Raw genomic sequence first — 17,733 nt, 5'->3', positions numbered from 1 at the left:
TTTACCATTTGTGGCGATTCTGTCCTGAAGCCATTCTGGGAACCCATGACTGGCAGGTGAGAGCAAACACTTGCAGTTCTGCAGTCCCTGTGCTCTAACTCCCTCCTCAGCAAAGCATGCTGCATGCCTGCTCCATGCCTGACCCTGGAGAGGCCCTGGCATAGACAGAGGACTCACGTGTGCTCCTTGTCCTCAAGGGCTCATTGTCCAGTGGGAGAGACAGACTAGGAGGAGGCATTAGGGCCCACACCAGCATCGACTTGATGTTTCTAGCCAGATGGATTCAATGGGGGAAGTAGTCAAGAGGCATCCTGCTTGGCTTGAATTTGTTATTTATTTGTGACTCAGATTTGACTTATTTTCCTACGTGCCTCTTATGCATCTTAAGAGATGTGAGGCATCTGAGTCCCCTGTTTTTCCTATAGTGCTCTAATGAAGCTGTGTTCGCTGCGGATTTCCACCCCACGGACACCAACATCATAGTCACCTGTGGAAAGTCACATCTCTACTTTTGGACACTAGAAGGAAGCTCCCTGAATAAGAAGCAAGGATTATTCGAGGTGAAGTTAAATTATGCTTTTTGCTTTGTCTTTCTCCGAGTGGTATAAGCAGTTGGCTAGAGGTGTCTGTCTGGGGGCTGTGGTAATCAACACGATCCCTCAGGATCTCTCACATAGTTGGGGAGCGCATTGAATCTGGTGGATGACACTGGTAATGAAGTGAAGAAAAGGACAGAGCATGCCTGGGGGGAGGGCAGGGAAAGAATGCAGACCCAGGGAGCACCGAGCCTCCCACAGCGGGGTGGCGCTGGCTGCAGAGAGCATCAGATGATGAAGGCGTCGGAAGGCGGGCAACCTGGCTCGGTAAAGGACGACAGAGACTCCCTGTGCCTTTTGTGTGGACGTTGCGGGGCTGCAAGAGCACCAGGGAACAGCACCTCTTCCCAGGGGTCCATCTGCGCCACCACCCTGAGGCTCGTTTCAAGGACACCTTTATTCTGGTGCTCAGGCCCTGCCCTTTAGGCTGACAACATAGCCCACCCTTCTCCCCGGCCAGTACCCTCCTCCGCTTGAGCTGTCTGCAGCTTTATGATTCCCCAGCCACTTGGAGTTGCTAGAAATCGCTTTGTCTTAGAGCAGTTAATCTCGCAGCAGAAGTTATGTAATAGTAAATGGAAATGCAAGGTGTGCAGGGTAGTTACAGAAGCTGATACTCTCCAGCTTGAGACCACTGTGAATCTAGATGTTATTAGTACAAATGAAAGGTTGTCTGGAATATATATATAGGTTGCATGGATAAAATATACATATAATTATATACATAAAAGATATGTATATAATACATGTATATAAGGCTTTTTAAGCCCAAGATATTATGATGGAATTAAATAGATTGATTAGGAAATCTACTGACAGATTATAATGATGAAATTAATAGTAATATATGTATAGAAATATATAAATATGTATCTAGTTGTAATGCTGATATAATTATATAATTAATTGTATATATATATATGTGTATTTATATATTTATATACATATAATTATATCTATAATTACATATATTTATATAGGTTTTATGGATTATATATTATATATATTACTAATTTTTAATATATATTAAAATTATATATTATATATATTACTAACCTATATATTATATATATAATTTTATATCTATAATTTTTTTTAACTATATTCCACAGAAACAAGAAAAGCCAAAGTTTGTCCTCTGTGTGACTTTCTCTGAAAACGGTGACACCATTACTGGAGATTCAAGTGGCAACATCTTAGTTTGGGGAAAAGGTAACAAGTGATTGTTCCCAAAGCCAGCGGTTTGCGGTATGTTGTGAGTAAGAGCTCAGCATGAGTGCTTTAAGAATTGTCTGTTAATACAATGTATAGGAGTAGGATTAACTTTCAGGTTACAGAGACATACATATACACATGTACACGTGTAACTTGAAACCAGAAAACTAGAACAGAGGAAAGGTGTAGAATAGTGAGAGTTACTGACCTTATAGCATTCTGAAGGGCTCTTTAAGCCCAGGATATTATGATGGAATTGAATAGGTTGATTAGGAAATCTACTGACAGATTATAATGATGAAATTAATATATAATCTACTGACAGATTATAGTGATGAAATTAATGACTGCTTATAGGTCTATAAAATATTTAAATAACTATTCTGATTTATATAGCATTTGGTAGACATTTATTGAAAGCTAATTATGTGCTAGACACTGTGAACATACCACTGAGTCAGACCCAAATCCCCTGCTGTCCTTGAGCAAACAGTTTACTAAGGGAGATTCATCACTCAGAAAGCATGTGTCCAGTTAAGGCCAGTGAGCGTTTATGAGCACTTATGCAGGGACAGGGAAAAAGGGAAAATCCACCATCCCTGTCGTCAAGGATCTTAGAGTTTGAGTAGTTGGGGCTGAAGGTGGAGACGGACCTGTAAATGCAATTTCAGAAGCATATGGTAACATTCCCTGTATCCCTGCTGCTCTTGGCACTACGTGTCTTATCCACAGTTCATTTAATCCTTAGATAGATCTTGCAGGGTGAGCAGCAGCCCCATTCCACCAAGAGGGAACTGAGTACAGAGTAACTAAGACACTTGTCCAGAGAAACAGCTCACTAGAGAGCTGGGATCTAAACTCACAGCCCACTTTCTCAGCCGCATGGTGCTTCAACCATACAATGCAGTGTTTGCATATTTTCCTTCATTCTAAAGTAACACCTTTCCTGCTTGTCTGGTGCTCTGTGAATGTCTAGAAATTGGATCTTCATAGATTCATATTGCCATGATGTGCTCACTGAAAATATTGCCTTTAAAAACCAAAGTCAGATGAGATTAGAAAATGGGCAGGCAGCCTTTTGACAATGTGCTAATGATGGTTTATTGGTGTGTTTAGGCACGAATCGAATAAGCTATGCGGTTCAAGGGGCCCACGAGGGTGGCATTTTTGCACTTTGTATGTTAAGAGATGGCACACTGGTGTCCGGAGGCGGGAAAGACCGAAAGCTCATTTCTTGGAGCGGAAACTATCAAAGACTTCGTAAAACTGAGGTAAGTCAGCAAGGCTACTGCTGAAATTTGTTTTTAACCTTAAACTATTATTCTTTTTTTATTAGTTTGAAATCTGTAGCTTACAGTTTTGAAAACTGTACATTATATGGAAGCAGTGTGTTAAAATCCTGGAGGCAGGTTAAATACAGCTAATAAAATAGAATTCGTTTTATAAAACTTGAGATTGTAACACACTTTATATTTAAAATATTTTTATTCTCAATTTTCCAAGGGACTATTAACCACATTTTGTATATTATAAAAATCTATCTTCTCTTTTAACTTTTTCTTTTTCTTTTTTTTTGAGAACAGAGTCTAGCTCTGTCACCCAGGCTGAGTGTAGTAGTGCGATCACAGCTCAGTGCAACCTCTGCCTCCTGGGCTCAAGCGACCCTCCCACCTCAGCCTCCCAAGGAGCTGGCGCACACACCACCACACCTGGCTAATTTTTGTACTTTTTGTAGAGATGAGGTTTCGCCATGTTGCCCAGGCTGGTCTGGAACTCCTGAGCTCAAGCGATCCTCCCACCTCAGCTTCCCAAAGTGCTGGATTACAGGTGTGAGCCACCAAGCTTAACTTTTTTTTTTTTTTTTTTTAGGCAGAGCCTCACTCTGTCACCCACGCTAGAGTGCAGTGGCGCAATCTCAGCTCAGTCCAACCTCCGCCTCCCAGGTTCAAGCAATTCTCCTGCCTCAGCCTCCTGAATAGCTGGGACTGCAGGCGCCTGCCACCATGCCCGGCTAATTTTTGTATTTTTAGTAGAGATGGGGTTTCACCATGTTGGCCAGGATGGTCTCGATCTCTTGACCTTGTGATCTCCCTACTTCAGCCTCCTAAAGTTCTGGGATTACAGATGTGAGCCACTGTGCCCAGCCACCTCCTTTAACTTTTCATTTCTATCGTTATTTTGGAGACATTATTGCATTGAGTAAACTAATATTTGTTGAGTATCTACTTTGTACACGGCACTCAACATGCTCCCTAGGGCTGTGAACATGCTCCCTAGGTCTGTGATTCATTTTGCTACCCAGGGTACCTCCCCATTACCTACTTGGCAGCCCTACATTCCTGGCACCAGAGGCAAGACAGTTAATATTACTTCTTCCCACTCAGTGAATTTTCTCCCCTAGGTTTCAGGAAATCATGAGCAGACACTGCAAAATTGGCCTCATTCTGAAGGGTGATTTTTTTTTTTTTTTTTTTGAGACAGAGTCTCACTCTGTCGCCCAGGCTGAAGTGCAGTGGCATAATCTTGGCTCATTGCAGTCTCCACCTCCCAGGTTCAGGCGATTCTCCTGCCTTGTCCTCTTGAGTAGCTGGGACCACAGGCACGTGCCACCACACCCAGCTGATTTTTTTGTATTTTTAGTAGATACTGGGTTTCACCGTGTTAGCCAGGATGTTCTCGATCTCCCGACCTCTTGATCCACCCGCCTCATCCTCCCAAAGTACTGGGATTACAGGCGTGAGCCACCGTACATGTCCAAGGTGATGCTTTTCATCCCTAGCTTCGAATGGACAGATTGTAGGACTTTGAACCCAGATACACACAAAACACTTATATTTTACATCAGAGAACAACATGGCACTATCCTCTGGCAGTGTGAAAATTTGGTTCTGTTGATTATTTCCCTTAATAAAGGAAGTTCTTCATCTGAGGTTTGGAAATCACTTCCCCTTACATGAAGATTCTGTTGTGAGAACATTTTTAATAATAAGATTTGACCAGCATTGAAAAAAAAAAAAAAAAGATTTGACCAGCATTTGGTTGAACAGATTGTGAATTGCTAGAGTCATAGACATGCCTATATCATATTATAACTGCAAAGAAAGCTCCAAAGCCCCATCTAATTTCATAAAAGTGATTCACTATTTGTTAGTATCTGATACCTCCTCATTAGCGTGGGCCATCATCAACTTGTCTCAAATCTGTGCTAACAAGCCACACTGGAGAGTGTGAGTGAGGGGAGGCTGCTGCTTACCCTGGAATGGGAGAGCCTAACGGCAGCCCCCAGGGTCAAGCTGTGGTGTTTGTTGTTTTATAGTGCAAGGACTTTGCTTCTTCATCATGGCAAATTGTTCTTAATGGGTGTGTTGTGCAATTCTATCTCTTAACATAAATTATTCCATATATCTATGTTGATTTTTAAACTGAACAGAGTGACATTGCCAAAGAATTTACCATTTTAAGTTGTATTATGGCAGTGTTATATTATTCTTTTTTTTTTTTCTTTGAGACAGTCTGGCCCTGTCACCCAGGCTGGAGTGCAGTGGTGTGATGCAGTGGTGTCATCTGCAGCCTCTACCTCCCAGGCTCAAGTGATTCTCCCACCTCATCCTCCTGAGTAGCTAGGACTACAGGCATGCACCACCATGCCCCGCTTTTTTTTTTTTTGTATTTTTTTTAGAAATGGGGTCTTGCTATGTTACCCAGGCTAGTCTGGACCACCCAGGCTCATGCAATTCACCTGCCTCAGCCCCCCAAAGTGCTGGGATTACAGGTGTGAGCCACCACGCCTGGCCTATATTATTCTTTACTTTCCAAATTGTATCTACTATTGCTATCAGAAGTTGTAAAAAGTAAAGAGAAAACTAACATGTAGAATTCCTTATTTTTAAATTTTGTCTAGGAAAATGCTTTTTCTGAACAACCTTACTCTTGCCGATGCTTCTAAGAGATATAAAATGTTTGTAGTTTAAAAGTAAGGCTTAGGCTTTTGATCACTCACTCAATAGTTGGCTGTGGTATCCTTTTTTTTTGAGATGGAGTTTCGATCTTGTCGCCCAGGCTGGAGTGCAGTGGCGCAATCTCAGCCCACTGCAACCTCCGCCTCCTGGGTTCAAGTGATTCTCCTGCCTTAGCCTCCCGAGTAGCTGGGATTACAGCTGCCCACCACCATGCCCGCCTAATTTTTGTATTTTTAGTAGAGATGGGGTTTCATCATGTTGGCCAGGCTGGTCTCCAACTCCTGACCTCAGGTGATCCACCCACCTCAGCCTCCCAAAGTGCTGGGATTACAGGTGTGAGCCACCGCGCCCACTGGCTGTGGTATCTATCTATCTGAAACTCTTCATATATATGTATATATGCATATACAACATATATATTTGAATGTACATTATATGTATATACATAGATATATATAAAACTGTTATAGAGACTATCATTATGATAAATGAATGAATGAGCTAACAATTGAATGAAATGGTATATCTTTTCTTTTCATATGGCTTTTCAATGCAGATTCCAGAACAGTTTGGTCCAATACGGACAGTGGCCGAGGGCAAAGGCGATGTGATCTTGATTGGCACAACTCGAAACTTTGTCCTGCAGGGCACTCTGTCAGGGGACTTTACACCCATTACTCAGGTACGATCCCACTCAGCAGGCCCAGCAAACACTCTCACTTTGCATTATCTCAGACTCTAATCAAGCATTACGAAGAAGTGCTCATTACTGTGTTTTATGCTACGATAATTTTCTCCACCTCAGAGTTTCAGTTGCTGCCCTAAGATGGGAGGAGAGAAAATGTTGGGGGCAGTTATGAAGTCAGCATGAAGCCACAGTTCACCATCCCTTACAGCTCCCGAGTGCGGACTGCAGTAGCTCAGAGAGCTTCTGTTTGTCTTGGTTTTTTGTAGGGTCACACTGATGAGCTCTGGGGACTGGCCATCCATGCCTCAAAACCTCAGTTCTTGACCTGCGGGCATGACAAGCATGCTACTCTCTGGGACGCTGTGGGTCACCGTCCTGTCTGGGACAAAATAATAGAGGTAAACATGTACATTACATTTCCATTGTTCTTACAGAAATTCATCTGAAACATGTTCATTTATTTTTTTGCATGAAATCAACAGTGATATAAAACTGTCCCAAAGCAAATGTCATTTAATTTACCTATTTAGAATTGCCTTAACCTTGCAATTGCATTTAACATTGCATTTAACAGTGTTACTTTCACCATTGCCTCAAGTGGTCTCAGCCATGTAAGTTTGAAGTTTACTGTTGAAATTTTCTGAAAACAAGTTGTTCTTTTCAAGTTCATTGTCAGATTTTCTGAGTACAGTCTCTCTCACCCACCTTAAGAACTGGGAAGTACTTGTTATGAGCCTGCGTTCTGTTTACTGGGTACCCTTTGGGAATTTACAAGCTGTACTAAACACATGATTGAATATATCTCTACATTTTGACTTTGATGGTAAAGTAAACTTTTTGTTTGAAAGTCTTTGTGAACTTTGCAAAAGAAACTCTGATGACCTGTGAGAGTGTTGAAATACCCTTTCCCCACATGTATTTCTTGAGCACTGACTGTGCGTGCCAAGCACGGTGCGTGTATTTTCCTTAATCCTTGTAGCAGCTCTGCAGGTTGAAGAGGTTTTTTTTAACTTTGATTTTATTGATTAGGAAGTTGAGGCATAGAGATGTTAAAATAACTTGCCACGGTCACTAAGTTAGTGAGTGACGGAGCCAGTGTTAGGACCTAGCTCAGTCTGACTCCTAAACTCTTGTTCTTTCCACTGCATTGCACTGCAGTGAACCAAAAGCTCATTCTCTGTTGCCTGTGCCCTCATGATCTGTGCAAACCCATTGCACAGAGGAAATAGCCCCTCTGTAAACCACACACATCATCCTTTCATCCCCCACAGAGCCATTGGCATGTCCCAGGTGCTAGGTCGAAGTTTCGGCTCTCCTTCCCATCATTTTCACAGAAAGGGTGCTAGGGCCAGCTGAGTTACGAGGTGGAAGGGCCCAAGGGGCAGGCACTGCCACTCAGCAGGTATGGGCCATAATGGCAGGCAGGAGCTAAAGGAAACAGTGTTCTGTGTTCTACCTGTGCCCTGGTGGTCCAGGAGGGCTGAAGGCAACGACAGCTCCTTTACCAGCCTGTTAATCACTTAGCCTAACATAAGGGTCAGAGCTCTAAACTGGAAGCCCGAGAACTGCAATGAAGTCTTAGCTCCTCTGCCTACTGGCCCGGTGACTTCCGACATCTGTAACTCAGTGTCCACATCTCAAAATTGTTACGAGGCCCAGATGAATGACATAGACAGAAGTGCTTTGTAAATGGTAAAGCTTCAAGTGAACATGATTTCTGTTTGTATGTTAGTGGCAGCTCTGAGCTTAATTACAGCTGCTACTGTAGAAAGAATGCATTGAAATAATGGAATCGTGTATCAAGTTTCTTTCTCTTGGTTTTTTTAGATTATCCAGTAGTATCTCAGTGCCTCCTTTTTCAGCCCCATTGCTACTTTTTTTCTGATATTCTTTAATCTCCTCCTGCTTCATCCTAAACACTCCTGCCAGGTACCCTTCTATCTAAAACACACATTCAATCATGTCACTCTTTTTATTGACAGGACAAGAACCATTCAAAGTGTTCTTATTTCCTAGTGATCAAATCCTTACCTTGGTGGTGACATTACTAGTGTCATACACTCTGTGCTGTAAGCCCACTGACCTACCTGCCATTTCTCAAATATGCCCAGAGCTGTGTTGTTTCCGTCACTTTAATTATATTGTTGCCCGCTTCACCATGGTCCAAAAAACTACTGGAGTGGCTACATCCCACCTTCACCAGAGATAATTCTTCCCCTCCTGGGGGGCCCAGGTCCAGTCATTGGCACCACAAAGCCTTGGCCCAGCTTCCCAGGGTAACCTCCTCTCTCCCTCCCCTGTGATTGCACAGCACCTTGATTTGTATCTCCTTCATGGATCATTCCATCTTGTATCCGAGTTAGTGATGACCATGTGTGCATGTTCCACTGGATCAAAACCTAGAACATGCCTCGCACATCTCATGATCCTTCCAGGCCTCTGTAGTGTTTTGCACCCAGTGGGCACTCACCCAGTCTTCGTGTAATGGAGTCGGGTGCCACGGTTGTCTTTCCAGACCAATCAAGCACACTATTCGATGAGCTTACCATTCAGCACAGGGAGTCAACTGAAGGGGTGGGGTTCTATAAACTGTGGCTTTGCAGAAGAGCATTTACCTGTCTTTCATCAGATTACTATAGATATGAAAGGATTTAACACAAAAAGGGAAAAACCCTAAAAGGACAGAAATTTAGGTTAGGCTCAGTGGCTTACACCTATAATCCCAGAACTTTGGGAGGCAGAGACAGGAGGATCACTTGAGTCCAGGAGTTCAAGACCAGCCTGAGCAGCATAGTGAGACTCCATCTCTACAGAATAAAAAATAAAAAAATTAGCCAGGTGTGGCGGCACACGTCTGTAGTCCCAGCTGCTTCAGAGGCTGAGCCAGGCGTGTCATTTGTCCTTGGGAGGTCAAGGCTACAATGAGCCATGATCATGCCATTGCACTCCAGCCTGGGCGATAAGTGAGATCCTGCCTCAAAAAAAGGATTGGGTGGGGTAGAAATTTAGCATTATTGAAACATGGCATTTATTCAAGTAGGAAAACATTTTTCTCTAGAGAGAGAAAAGAGACTTTTCAAATAGAGCCACATAGCCCTAAGGAATTAGAACTCCGTGTGTGTGTGTGTGTGTGTGTGTGTGTGTGTCTGTCTGTCTGTGTGTGTGTGTGTGTGTGTGTTATGCTATAGTGTTGTACCTGTTCATCAATTTACACTTCCTTTAAAATGTTTTAGGATCCAGCTCAGTCTTCTGGTTTTCATCCTTCAGGGTCTGTGGTTGCAGTCGGAACACTCACTGGGAGGTAGGTCCATGCCAGCATGGCTTGTGCTTGCAAAGCCTGTGGAAGGGAGGCTTGTTGTTTCTACTTCCCCAGGAACAGGCCCCCATTCAGCTCTTGGCTGCATGTTCGCAGCTTCTAATGACTTACCAAGAATTAAGTTGAAAGTGAAACTTGAAACAGTGGCCCATTACATTTTGAGCCTTGGGGAAATCTGAGGAAAGCTCTAGACCCTCCCTCCTGGAAAAAGACCTCCACAAGACACACACACATTTTTTTTTCTTTAGACAGTATCTCACCCTGTCACCCAGACTAGAGTGCAGCGGCACAGTCACAGCTCACTAGAGCCTCCAGGACCCAAGTGATCCTCCCACCACAGCCTCCTAAGTAGCTGGGACTATAGGCATGCATCGCCATGCTTAACTAATATTTTATTTTTTGTAGAGACACACGTCTCGCTGTGTTCCCCAAGCTGTTCTTGAACCCCTAGACTCAAGCAGTCCTTCCACCTTGGTCTCCCAAAGTGCTAAGATCACAGGCATGAGCCACCACACCCAGCCACACACACATTTTGCCTGTAATTTCAGAGGATTTATGGAGCTTCCCAATCCCTGATCTTGAGACTGTGGAAGGAGCCTTGACTTTGGAATGAAGCAAGAAAATATTTCAAAGTTCTGAGCATTTAGAAATGCTTTTTCTATTCCTGGCTACAGTGGCTCACACCTGTAATCCCAGCCCTTGAGAGGGCTAGTCAGGAAGATTGCTTGAGGCTAGGAGTTCAAGACCAGCCTGGGCAACATAGCAAGACCCTATCTCTATAAAAAATTTAAAATTGAGCTTGGTAATACAGGTATGGTGGTCCAGACCTGTATTAGCTACTCAGGAGGCTAAGGCAGGAGGATCTCTTAAGATCAGGAGTTCAAGGCTGCCTTGGACTATGATTGCACCACTGTACCCTCGCCTAGGCCACAGACCAAGACCCCATCTCTAAAAAAATTAAAAATAGAAAATAAATGTTTTTTCTATCTGCCCTTTCAAAATTGTAGGAACTATCCAGACCCTGAGCCTCTTATTCCAATATACCTATTCACCTGGCACCTCCTATGCACTGGATAGTGGGTCTGCGTTTTTGGCTCAGCTTTGCCGCATAGCAGCAGTGTGGCTTTGAACCAGTTATATAAACTCTCCGAATTTGTTTCTTTTTCTGTAAATTATTATATTCCCTGCCTGGCTCTGTCACACTGAGGATGAAAGGAGACAACGCAGAGAGCACCTGCCAAGGCTGCCTGGCAGGCATTGCAGTGGCTGTCATTATCATTGCTTTATAGGTTTTGATTGAACCTTTATGCTGCTCATGGTCCTGTATACATTTACTGTGGTTTCAGTCAAATATTTTTCCTCCTACCCTTCCTCTCTAAAAAGCGCAGCACTTAGATTCTGTTACTATGACTGCAGAGCCTGTATGGATGAAGAAAGGGGAGCAAGAGAGCTCTTTGTAGGCCATGGACAGCAATATCTTAATGTTGGTCTCCATGTAACCAACAGAATTCTTCATGAAAACATTTGCGTAGAGAAGCACACACACACACACACACACACACACACACGCTCCCATTTTACTCTCTTTGAGACAGCTGAAGCTTCTAACTCATCAGCAGGCTCCCACCTTCTGATGACTGACCTCCCAACAGGCTGACAGATGCCGCCATGCCTACTGTGCGTGTAGAACATGGTGACAGTGCTCAGAATCAGTGTCCCAGGGTGGTGGATATGGCTTGTGTCACCTAATCCAGCCCCTCATCTACGCTTCTTGCCATTCAGGTCCTAGGTTGGACTTAGTTCCCAATGCTGTTGATTTAACAGGATACTTTAAAGCCATGTTCCAATTGGCCCCAGCCTCTATTAAGGTTAAATAGCACATTAAATGTAAATGGTTGTTGAGGGTGTAAGAAACTGGCACTGAGAAGCAAAGTCCACATTTCAGGGGGACAGGACATCTGACATTGCATGGTTAGGGGGTCTCCTGTGGAAGACAAGGGACACGCACTCTGCATTAGTGGACATACTGATGGGTTGTCCTCATGCAGGTTAGAAACTGCAGGAGGAGGGACCCTGCATTCCATTTATCCTTAAAAACACCAGGGGCTCACCAGCACCCCCTGAGAATATAACAGGCAGGAGAGCTCAGTCATTCTGATGTTAACAAACATTTAGTGTGGACTGTGTGCTTATCAGAGGATACAAAGCACTTCATGTCCATTATCATTTGACTTTAATATTGAGTCTGCAAAATAGACCTGGACTCTCCTCCGCAGCTCACCACTGAGGAAATGGCCCAGCCAGGTGAAATCAGACCAGTCCTCCACTCTGGTTTCTTCCATTTGCTCTGTGCATTCCTCCGTCCTATTGGTTGCAGGCTGGCATCCCCATAGGGTCTGTACTCTCGGCCTGCCTCTGCCTGCAGTACCATTGGGACACCACCCCGGAGTTTTCCCAGCCCCATCCTCGTGCATGCTCCTGCTTCACCCTGGAAACCTGGGTGAGCTCTTGCAGGCGGTCCTTCACTGCTTCCACTGACCATACGCCCTGGTACTAGGTATTGGCATCTTCTCTGCCCACAGCTTTCTCTCCTTCTATGTGTAAATGACAAAGCACAAACACAGAGAAACTGTGCCGTAGTGTTGATAACAGCATAGTTTTGAGTGGGAACCAATGTGCCATTCCTTTCCTTAGAAAAATGCTTCTATATAGGAAATTTTCTTTAAATAAAAACTGGGAACAAGCTTTCTTATTAAGCAATTTTCATATCTTTATTAAGCTTTTATGATTAATAATTCTTATTCCTCCTACTGTTGTAATAATCCTCATTTTCTGACTAAACGACTTACTGTGCTTTTTCTCATGTTGACAACAGGTGGTTTGTGTTTGACACAGAAACAAAAGACTTGGTCACCGTTCACACAGATGGAAACGAACAGCTCTCAGTAATGCGTTACTCACCAGGTTAGACTCCAAACCATTCACTGCTTTTTTTTAATCAACTTGTATTTTATGTCATGGGGTACATGTGCAGATTGTGCAGGTTTGTTACATAGGTAAACATGTGCCATGGTGGTCTAATGCACAGATCAACCCATCACCCAGGTATTAAGCCCAGCACCCATTAGCTGTTGTTCCTGATGCTCTCCCTCCACCTCGACCCTGTCCGGCAGGCCCCAGGGTGTGCTGTTCCCCACCCAGTGTGTCTGTGTTCTCATCATTCAGCCCCCACTTCCAAGTGAGCACATGCAGTGTTTGGTTTTCTGTTCCTGAATTAGTTTGCTGAGGATTATAGCTTCCAGCTCCATCCATGTCCCTGCAAAGGGCATGGTCTTGTTCCTTTTTATGGCTGAGTAGTATTCCATGGTGTATATCTACCACATGTTCTTTATCCAGTCTACTATTGATGAGCATTTGGGTTGACTCCATGTCTTTGCTATTGTATTCACTACTTTAAAATCCCAACAGAATTGAGATTCTGTATCAGTGTCTTTAAAGAAAAAATTTCACAAGCCTCTCAGAGTAAAATGTAAATTAGACATGCACGTAATTGCGGCATTTAGGGTTCTTTTCCCTCCTTTGGGTCACAATGCTTGTGTTATGGAAAATTTCAAACATAGAAAAAATTAAACAGAACAGAATCATGAACCCATGTACTCATCAGCCAGCTTCAGTCGTGATCAGCCCTCAGCCAGTTTCCTCCATCTGTAGCCCCACCCACCGCCCCACCTTCCATATTTTGAAGCAGTTCCCAGACATCTCATCATTTCATCTGTTAATATCCCAAAAAGATGAGGATGCACTTTTTTTTTTTTTGAGGCAGAGTCTTGCTCTGTTGCCCAGGCTAGAGTGCAGTGGCACAATCTTGGCTCACTGCAAATTCCGCCTCCCAGGTTCAAGCAATTCTCTTGCCTCAGCCTCCCAAGTAGCTGGGATTACAGGTGCACACCACCATACCCAGCTAATTTTTGTATTTTTAGTACAGATAGGGTTTCACCATCTTGGCCAAGCTGGTCTCGAACTCCTGACCTCGTGATCCACCCGCCTTGGCCTCCCAAAGTGCTGGGATTACAGGCGTGAGCCACTGTGCCCAGTCTATAAGGATGCTTTTAACAGCTCTACTGAAGAATGATTTACATACGATAATTAACTGTTATAAATGTACAGCTCATTTATTCTTTGTAAACTTGTAGAGTTTTGCAATAACCATCACTATAGTGCAGTTTTTTAACCTTTTCATCACCCAAAACGTTTCCTCCATGCCCATTAGCAATTCACCTCCACCCCCAGTCCAAGGAAACTACTGATCTGTTTTATTTTTCCAAAAATTGCTTTTTCTGAACATATCGTGTAAATGGATTCTTACAATGTATAGTCAGTTGCATCTGACTTTCATGTATAATCATGTATTTGAGATTAATCTTTGTTATTGTGCATGTGGCAGAAGTATATTCCTTTTCATTGCTGAGTAGTTTTCCATCTTATGGATATATGCCACATCTTGTTTATCCATGCATCAGTTAATGATGGATTTTTTTTTTTTTCTGAGACAGAGTCTTGCTGTGTTGCCCAGGCTGGAGTGCAGTAGTGCAATCTCGGCTCACTGCAACCTCCACCTCCCAGGTTGAAGTGATTCTCCTGCCTCAGCCTCCCAAGTAGCTGGGATTACAGGCGTGCGCCACCATGCCCAGCTAATTTTTGTATTTTTAGTAAAGACGGGGTTTCACTATGTTGGCCAGGCTAGTCTCAAACTCCCAGCCTCAGGTGATCCACCTACCTTGGCCTCCCAAAGTGCCAGGATTCCAGGAGTGAGCCACTGCACCTGGCCTCATGGTTTAGATTGTTTCTAGTCTTATTATTATGAATAATGCTATGAACATTTATGTATATGTCTTTTTATAGTCATACGTTTGTTTTCATTTCCTTTGGGTAAATTCTTAGTTGTGGAATTGGCGGATTGTATGGTAAACTTCTGTTTAACATTTGATGAAACTGCCAGACTGCCTGTCCTGTTTTACATTCTCACCAGCCATGTGCTCAGGCTGTAGTAACTCCACAGCCTCCCGATACTTGTTATTGTCTTTTTTATTACAGTAATTCTAAGGAGTGTGTAATGGCATCTCATTGTGGTTTTAATCGGTGTTTCTCTAATGACTACCAATATTGAGCATTTTTAATGTGCATATTAGCCATTCCAATATCTTCTTTGGTGAAATATCTTCAAATATTTTGCCAATTTTTAATTGGGCTGTTTGTCTTACTATTGAGTGGTAAGTTCTCTTTATCTATTCCTTATAGACAGTATCAGATAGATGATTTGCAAATATTTTTTCTGAATGTATGGCTTATCTTCCATTTTCTTTTGGTTTTGTTTTGTTTTGCTGTTGTTGTTGTTGTTTTTTTGAGACAGTGTCTCACTCTGTCACTCAGGCCGGAGTGCACTGGCATGATCATAGCTCACTGCAGCCTTGACTTCAGATCTAAGCAGTCCTTTCCCCTCAGCCTCCCAAGTAGCTGGGAACACAGGCACACACCACCACACCTGGCTAATTTTCATATTTTTGTTAGAGACGGGGTTTTACCATGTTGCCAAGTCTGGTCTTAAACTCCTAGGCCCAAGTGATCCGACTGCCTCGGCCTCCCAAAGTGCTGGGATTATAGTCGTGAGCCATGCCCAGCCTTCATTTTCTTAATGGGGTTTTTCAAAGCACAAAAGCTTTTAATTTTGCTGAAGTTCAGTTTATCAGTTTTTTCTTTTGTAGATCATGGCTTTGGGGTCATATCCAAGTCAATGAAGATGTTCTCGTATGCTTTCTTTTAGAAGAGTTGTTTTAGCCCTTACGTGCGGGTCTGTGATCCATTTGAGTTAATTACACAAGAGTTACGCCAGGCTAATTTGTGTGTTTTTAGTAGAGACGGGGTTCCACCAGCTTGGCGCGGCTGGTCTTGATCCACAAGCATGGTGAGAGGGGAGAGCCTGCCGTTCTGCATGGAGCTGTCTAGTTGTCCCAGCACTTTTTACTGGAAACCAGCCTCTCCCTGTTGAATTATCAATGACCCTTTTGTCAAAAATCAATTGATCATAAATGTAAAGGTTTATTTCCATATACTCAGTTCTGTCCTCTTCACCTACGTTTATCCCTGTGCCCACAGCCTTGATTACTATGACCCTCGAGGAAATTTTCAAACTGAGTAGTGTAACTGCTGCCACTTTGTTGTATTTTTTTTTTTCAAAATAATGTTGGCTATTTTAGGTCCCTACTGTATATAAAATTGTATGTAAATTTTAGGATCAGCTTGTCTTATTTATTATTTTGGGTTTTTTTAATTTTTTTGTAGACACAGGGTCTTACTTTGTGGCCCAGGCTGGTCTCAAACTCCTCCTGGCCTCCAGAGATGCTCCCACTTCAGCCTCCCAGAGTGTTAGGATTACGGGTATGAGCCACCAGGCTAGGCCAGCTTGGCAATTTCTAACTTTGAAAAGCCTATTAGGATTTTAAGAGGGATTTGATTACTTTACAGGTCAATATGGGGGAAATTGCCACCTTGACAATAGTGAATCTTCTAATCATGAGCAAAGAATGTCACTCCATTTAATTAGATGTTTAATTTTTCTCAGCATTGCTTTATAGTTGTTGGTGTACAAGTCTTGCACTTCCTTTGTTCAATTGATTCCAAAGTAAGTTATTTTGTATGTCGTTGTGAATGGAATTGTTTTCTGAATTTTATTTTCAGTGACTTGGCTGCCTGTATGTACAAATAGAATTGAATTTTGCACATGGATCTTATACCCTACGAGCTTTCTAAACTTCTTTTATTAGTTTCAGTGCAGTAGTCCCTCCTAATCCACAGGGGCTACCTTCCAATACCCCAGCAGGCACCTGAAACCATGGATAATACCAAACCCTATGTGTACTATGTTTTTTCCTATACAGACATGCCTGTGGCAAAGTTTAATTTATAAATCAGGTACAGTAAGAGATTAATGACAATGATAATAAATTAGCACAATTATAACAATGTATTGTCATATGAATTATGTGAATACGGTTTCTCTCAATACTGTATTATACGTAATATTTGCAGACCACAGTTAACCACAAGTTTCTGAAACCACAGAAAGTCATTTAAGTCTTATTATTAATATCACTACCTTTGATTAATTTTCCTCTGTTTTTCTGAGAAGAAAAAGCATTCAGTCTTTCATCATGAGGGATAAAGATGCCCTTTATCATAGTGAGAAAGTTCCCTTCTATTCCTAATTTGTTTGGAGGTTTTAGCACGAATGGGATTGGAGTTTATCAAATGCTTTTTCTGCATCTGTTGGGATTATTATGTGAGTTTCCCCCTTTGTCTTATTATCAGCCAGGAATATGCTCACCCATACAATAACTGTAACCTCAGGCAAGTAGAAACCTTGGCCCTACCCCCACTCCCATCTTCCCTGGAGATGGTCTCTCCCATCGCCAGTGCTGCCATTCCCCAGGCACCATCTGGAGTGAGCCCCTTTGGCCACAGCTGCACGGTCTCCAGCGCCTGCTCTTCCCTGGCAGGACCTCTGTGCTGGGCCAGCTGCTGGGAAGGAGCGAGGGTAGCCCAGGGAAGAACACTATGGATTCACCTTGTTTCTACCTGAAGTCCAGAAGGTTTTCAGACATAAACATTTCTCAGATTTTCATGTCTTTGTTCAATTTGCAGAGCATGGAAATGGTTGCTTTTGTCATTTTATAGAATTTCACAATTGCTTTATGTGGAGAGGATTTGCCAACCTCATTTGGCCACAGCTAGAAGAATGGCCCTCTTTTGTTGTTGTTGTTCATTTTGTTTTTTTTAAGACAAAGTCTTGCTCCATTGCCCAGGCTGGAATACAGTGGCACGATCTTGGTTCGCTGCAACCTCTGCCTCCCGGGTTCAAGCAATTCCTGTGCCTCAGCCTCCTGAGTAGCTGGGACTACAGGC

The 17,733-nt window shown here is 43.0% G+C and overlaps 1 protein-coding gene across 14 annotated transcripts in view; it reads left to right on the top strand.

The window, feature by feature from the left end:
• The window catches only part of EML1 (EMAP like 1), a 205,113-nt gene that overhangs the window by 174,105 nt on the left and 13,275 nt on the right, over nt 1–17,733 (top strand). For all 14 annotated transcript variants that reach the window (XM_032287432.1, XM_032287438.1, XM_032287440.1 and 11 more), the window contains 7 exons: nt 426–560; nt 1,709–1,808; nt 2,928–3,082; nt 6,327–6,452; nt 6,725–6,856; nt 9,692–9,759; nt 12,650–12,738. In XM_032287432.1, coding sequence (XP_032143323.1) covers nt 426–560; nt 1,709–1,808; nt 2,928–3,082; nt 6,327–6,452; nt 6,725–6,856; nt 9,692–9,759; nt 12,650–12,738 — 805 coding nt within the window. The remainder of the gene's footprint in view (nt 1–425; nt 561–1,708; nt 1,809–2,927; nt 3,083–6,326; nt 6,453–6,724; nt 6,857–9,691; nt 9,760–12,649; nt 12,739–17,733) is intronic.

This window comes from Sapajus apella, unplaced genomic scaffold (assembly GCF_009761245.1).
Source record: "Sapajus apella isolate SASKATOON/1434 unplaced genomic scaffold, GSC_monkey_1.0 scaffold20, whole genome shotgun sequence".
Classification (NCBI taxonomy): domain Eukaryota; kingdom Metazoa; phylum Chordata; class Mammalia; order Primates; family Cebidae; genus Sapajus; species Sapajus apella.
Note: the sequence above shows the minus strand (reverse complement) of the source record. Positions and strands in the feature narration are given on the sequence as shown.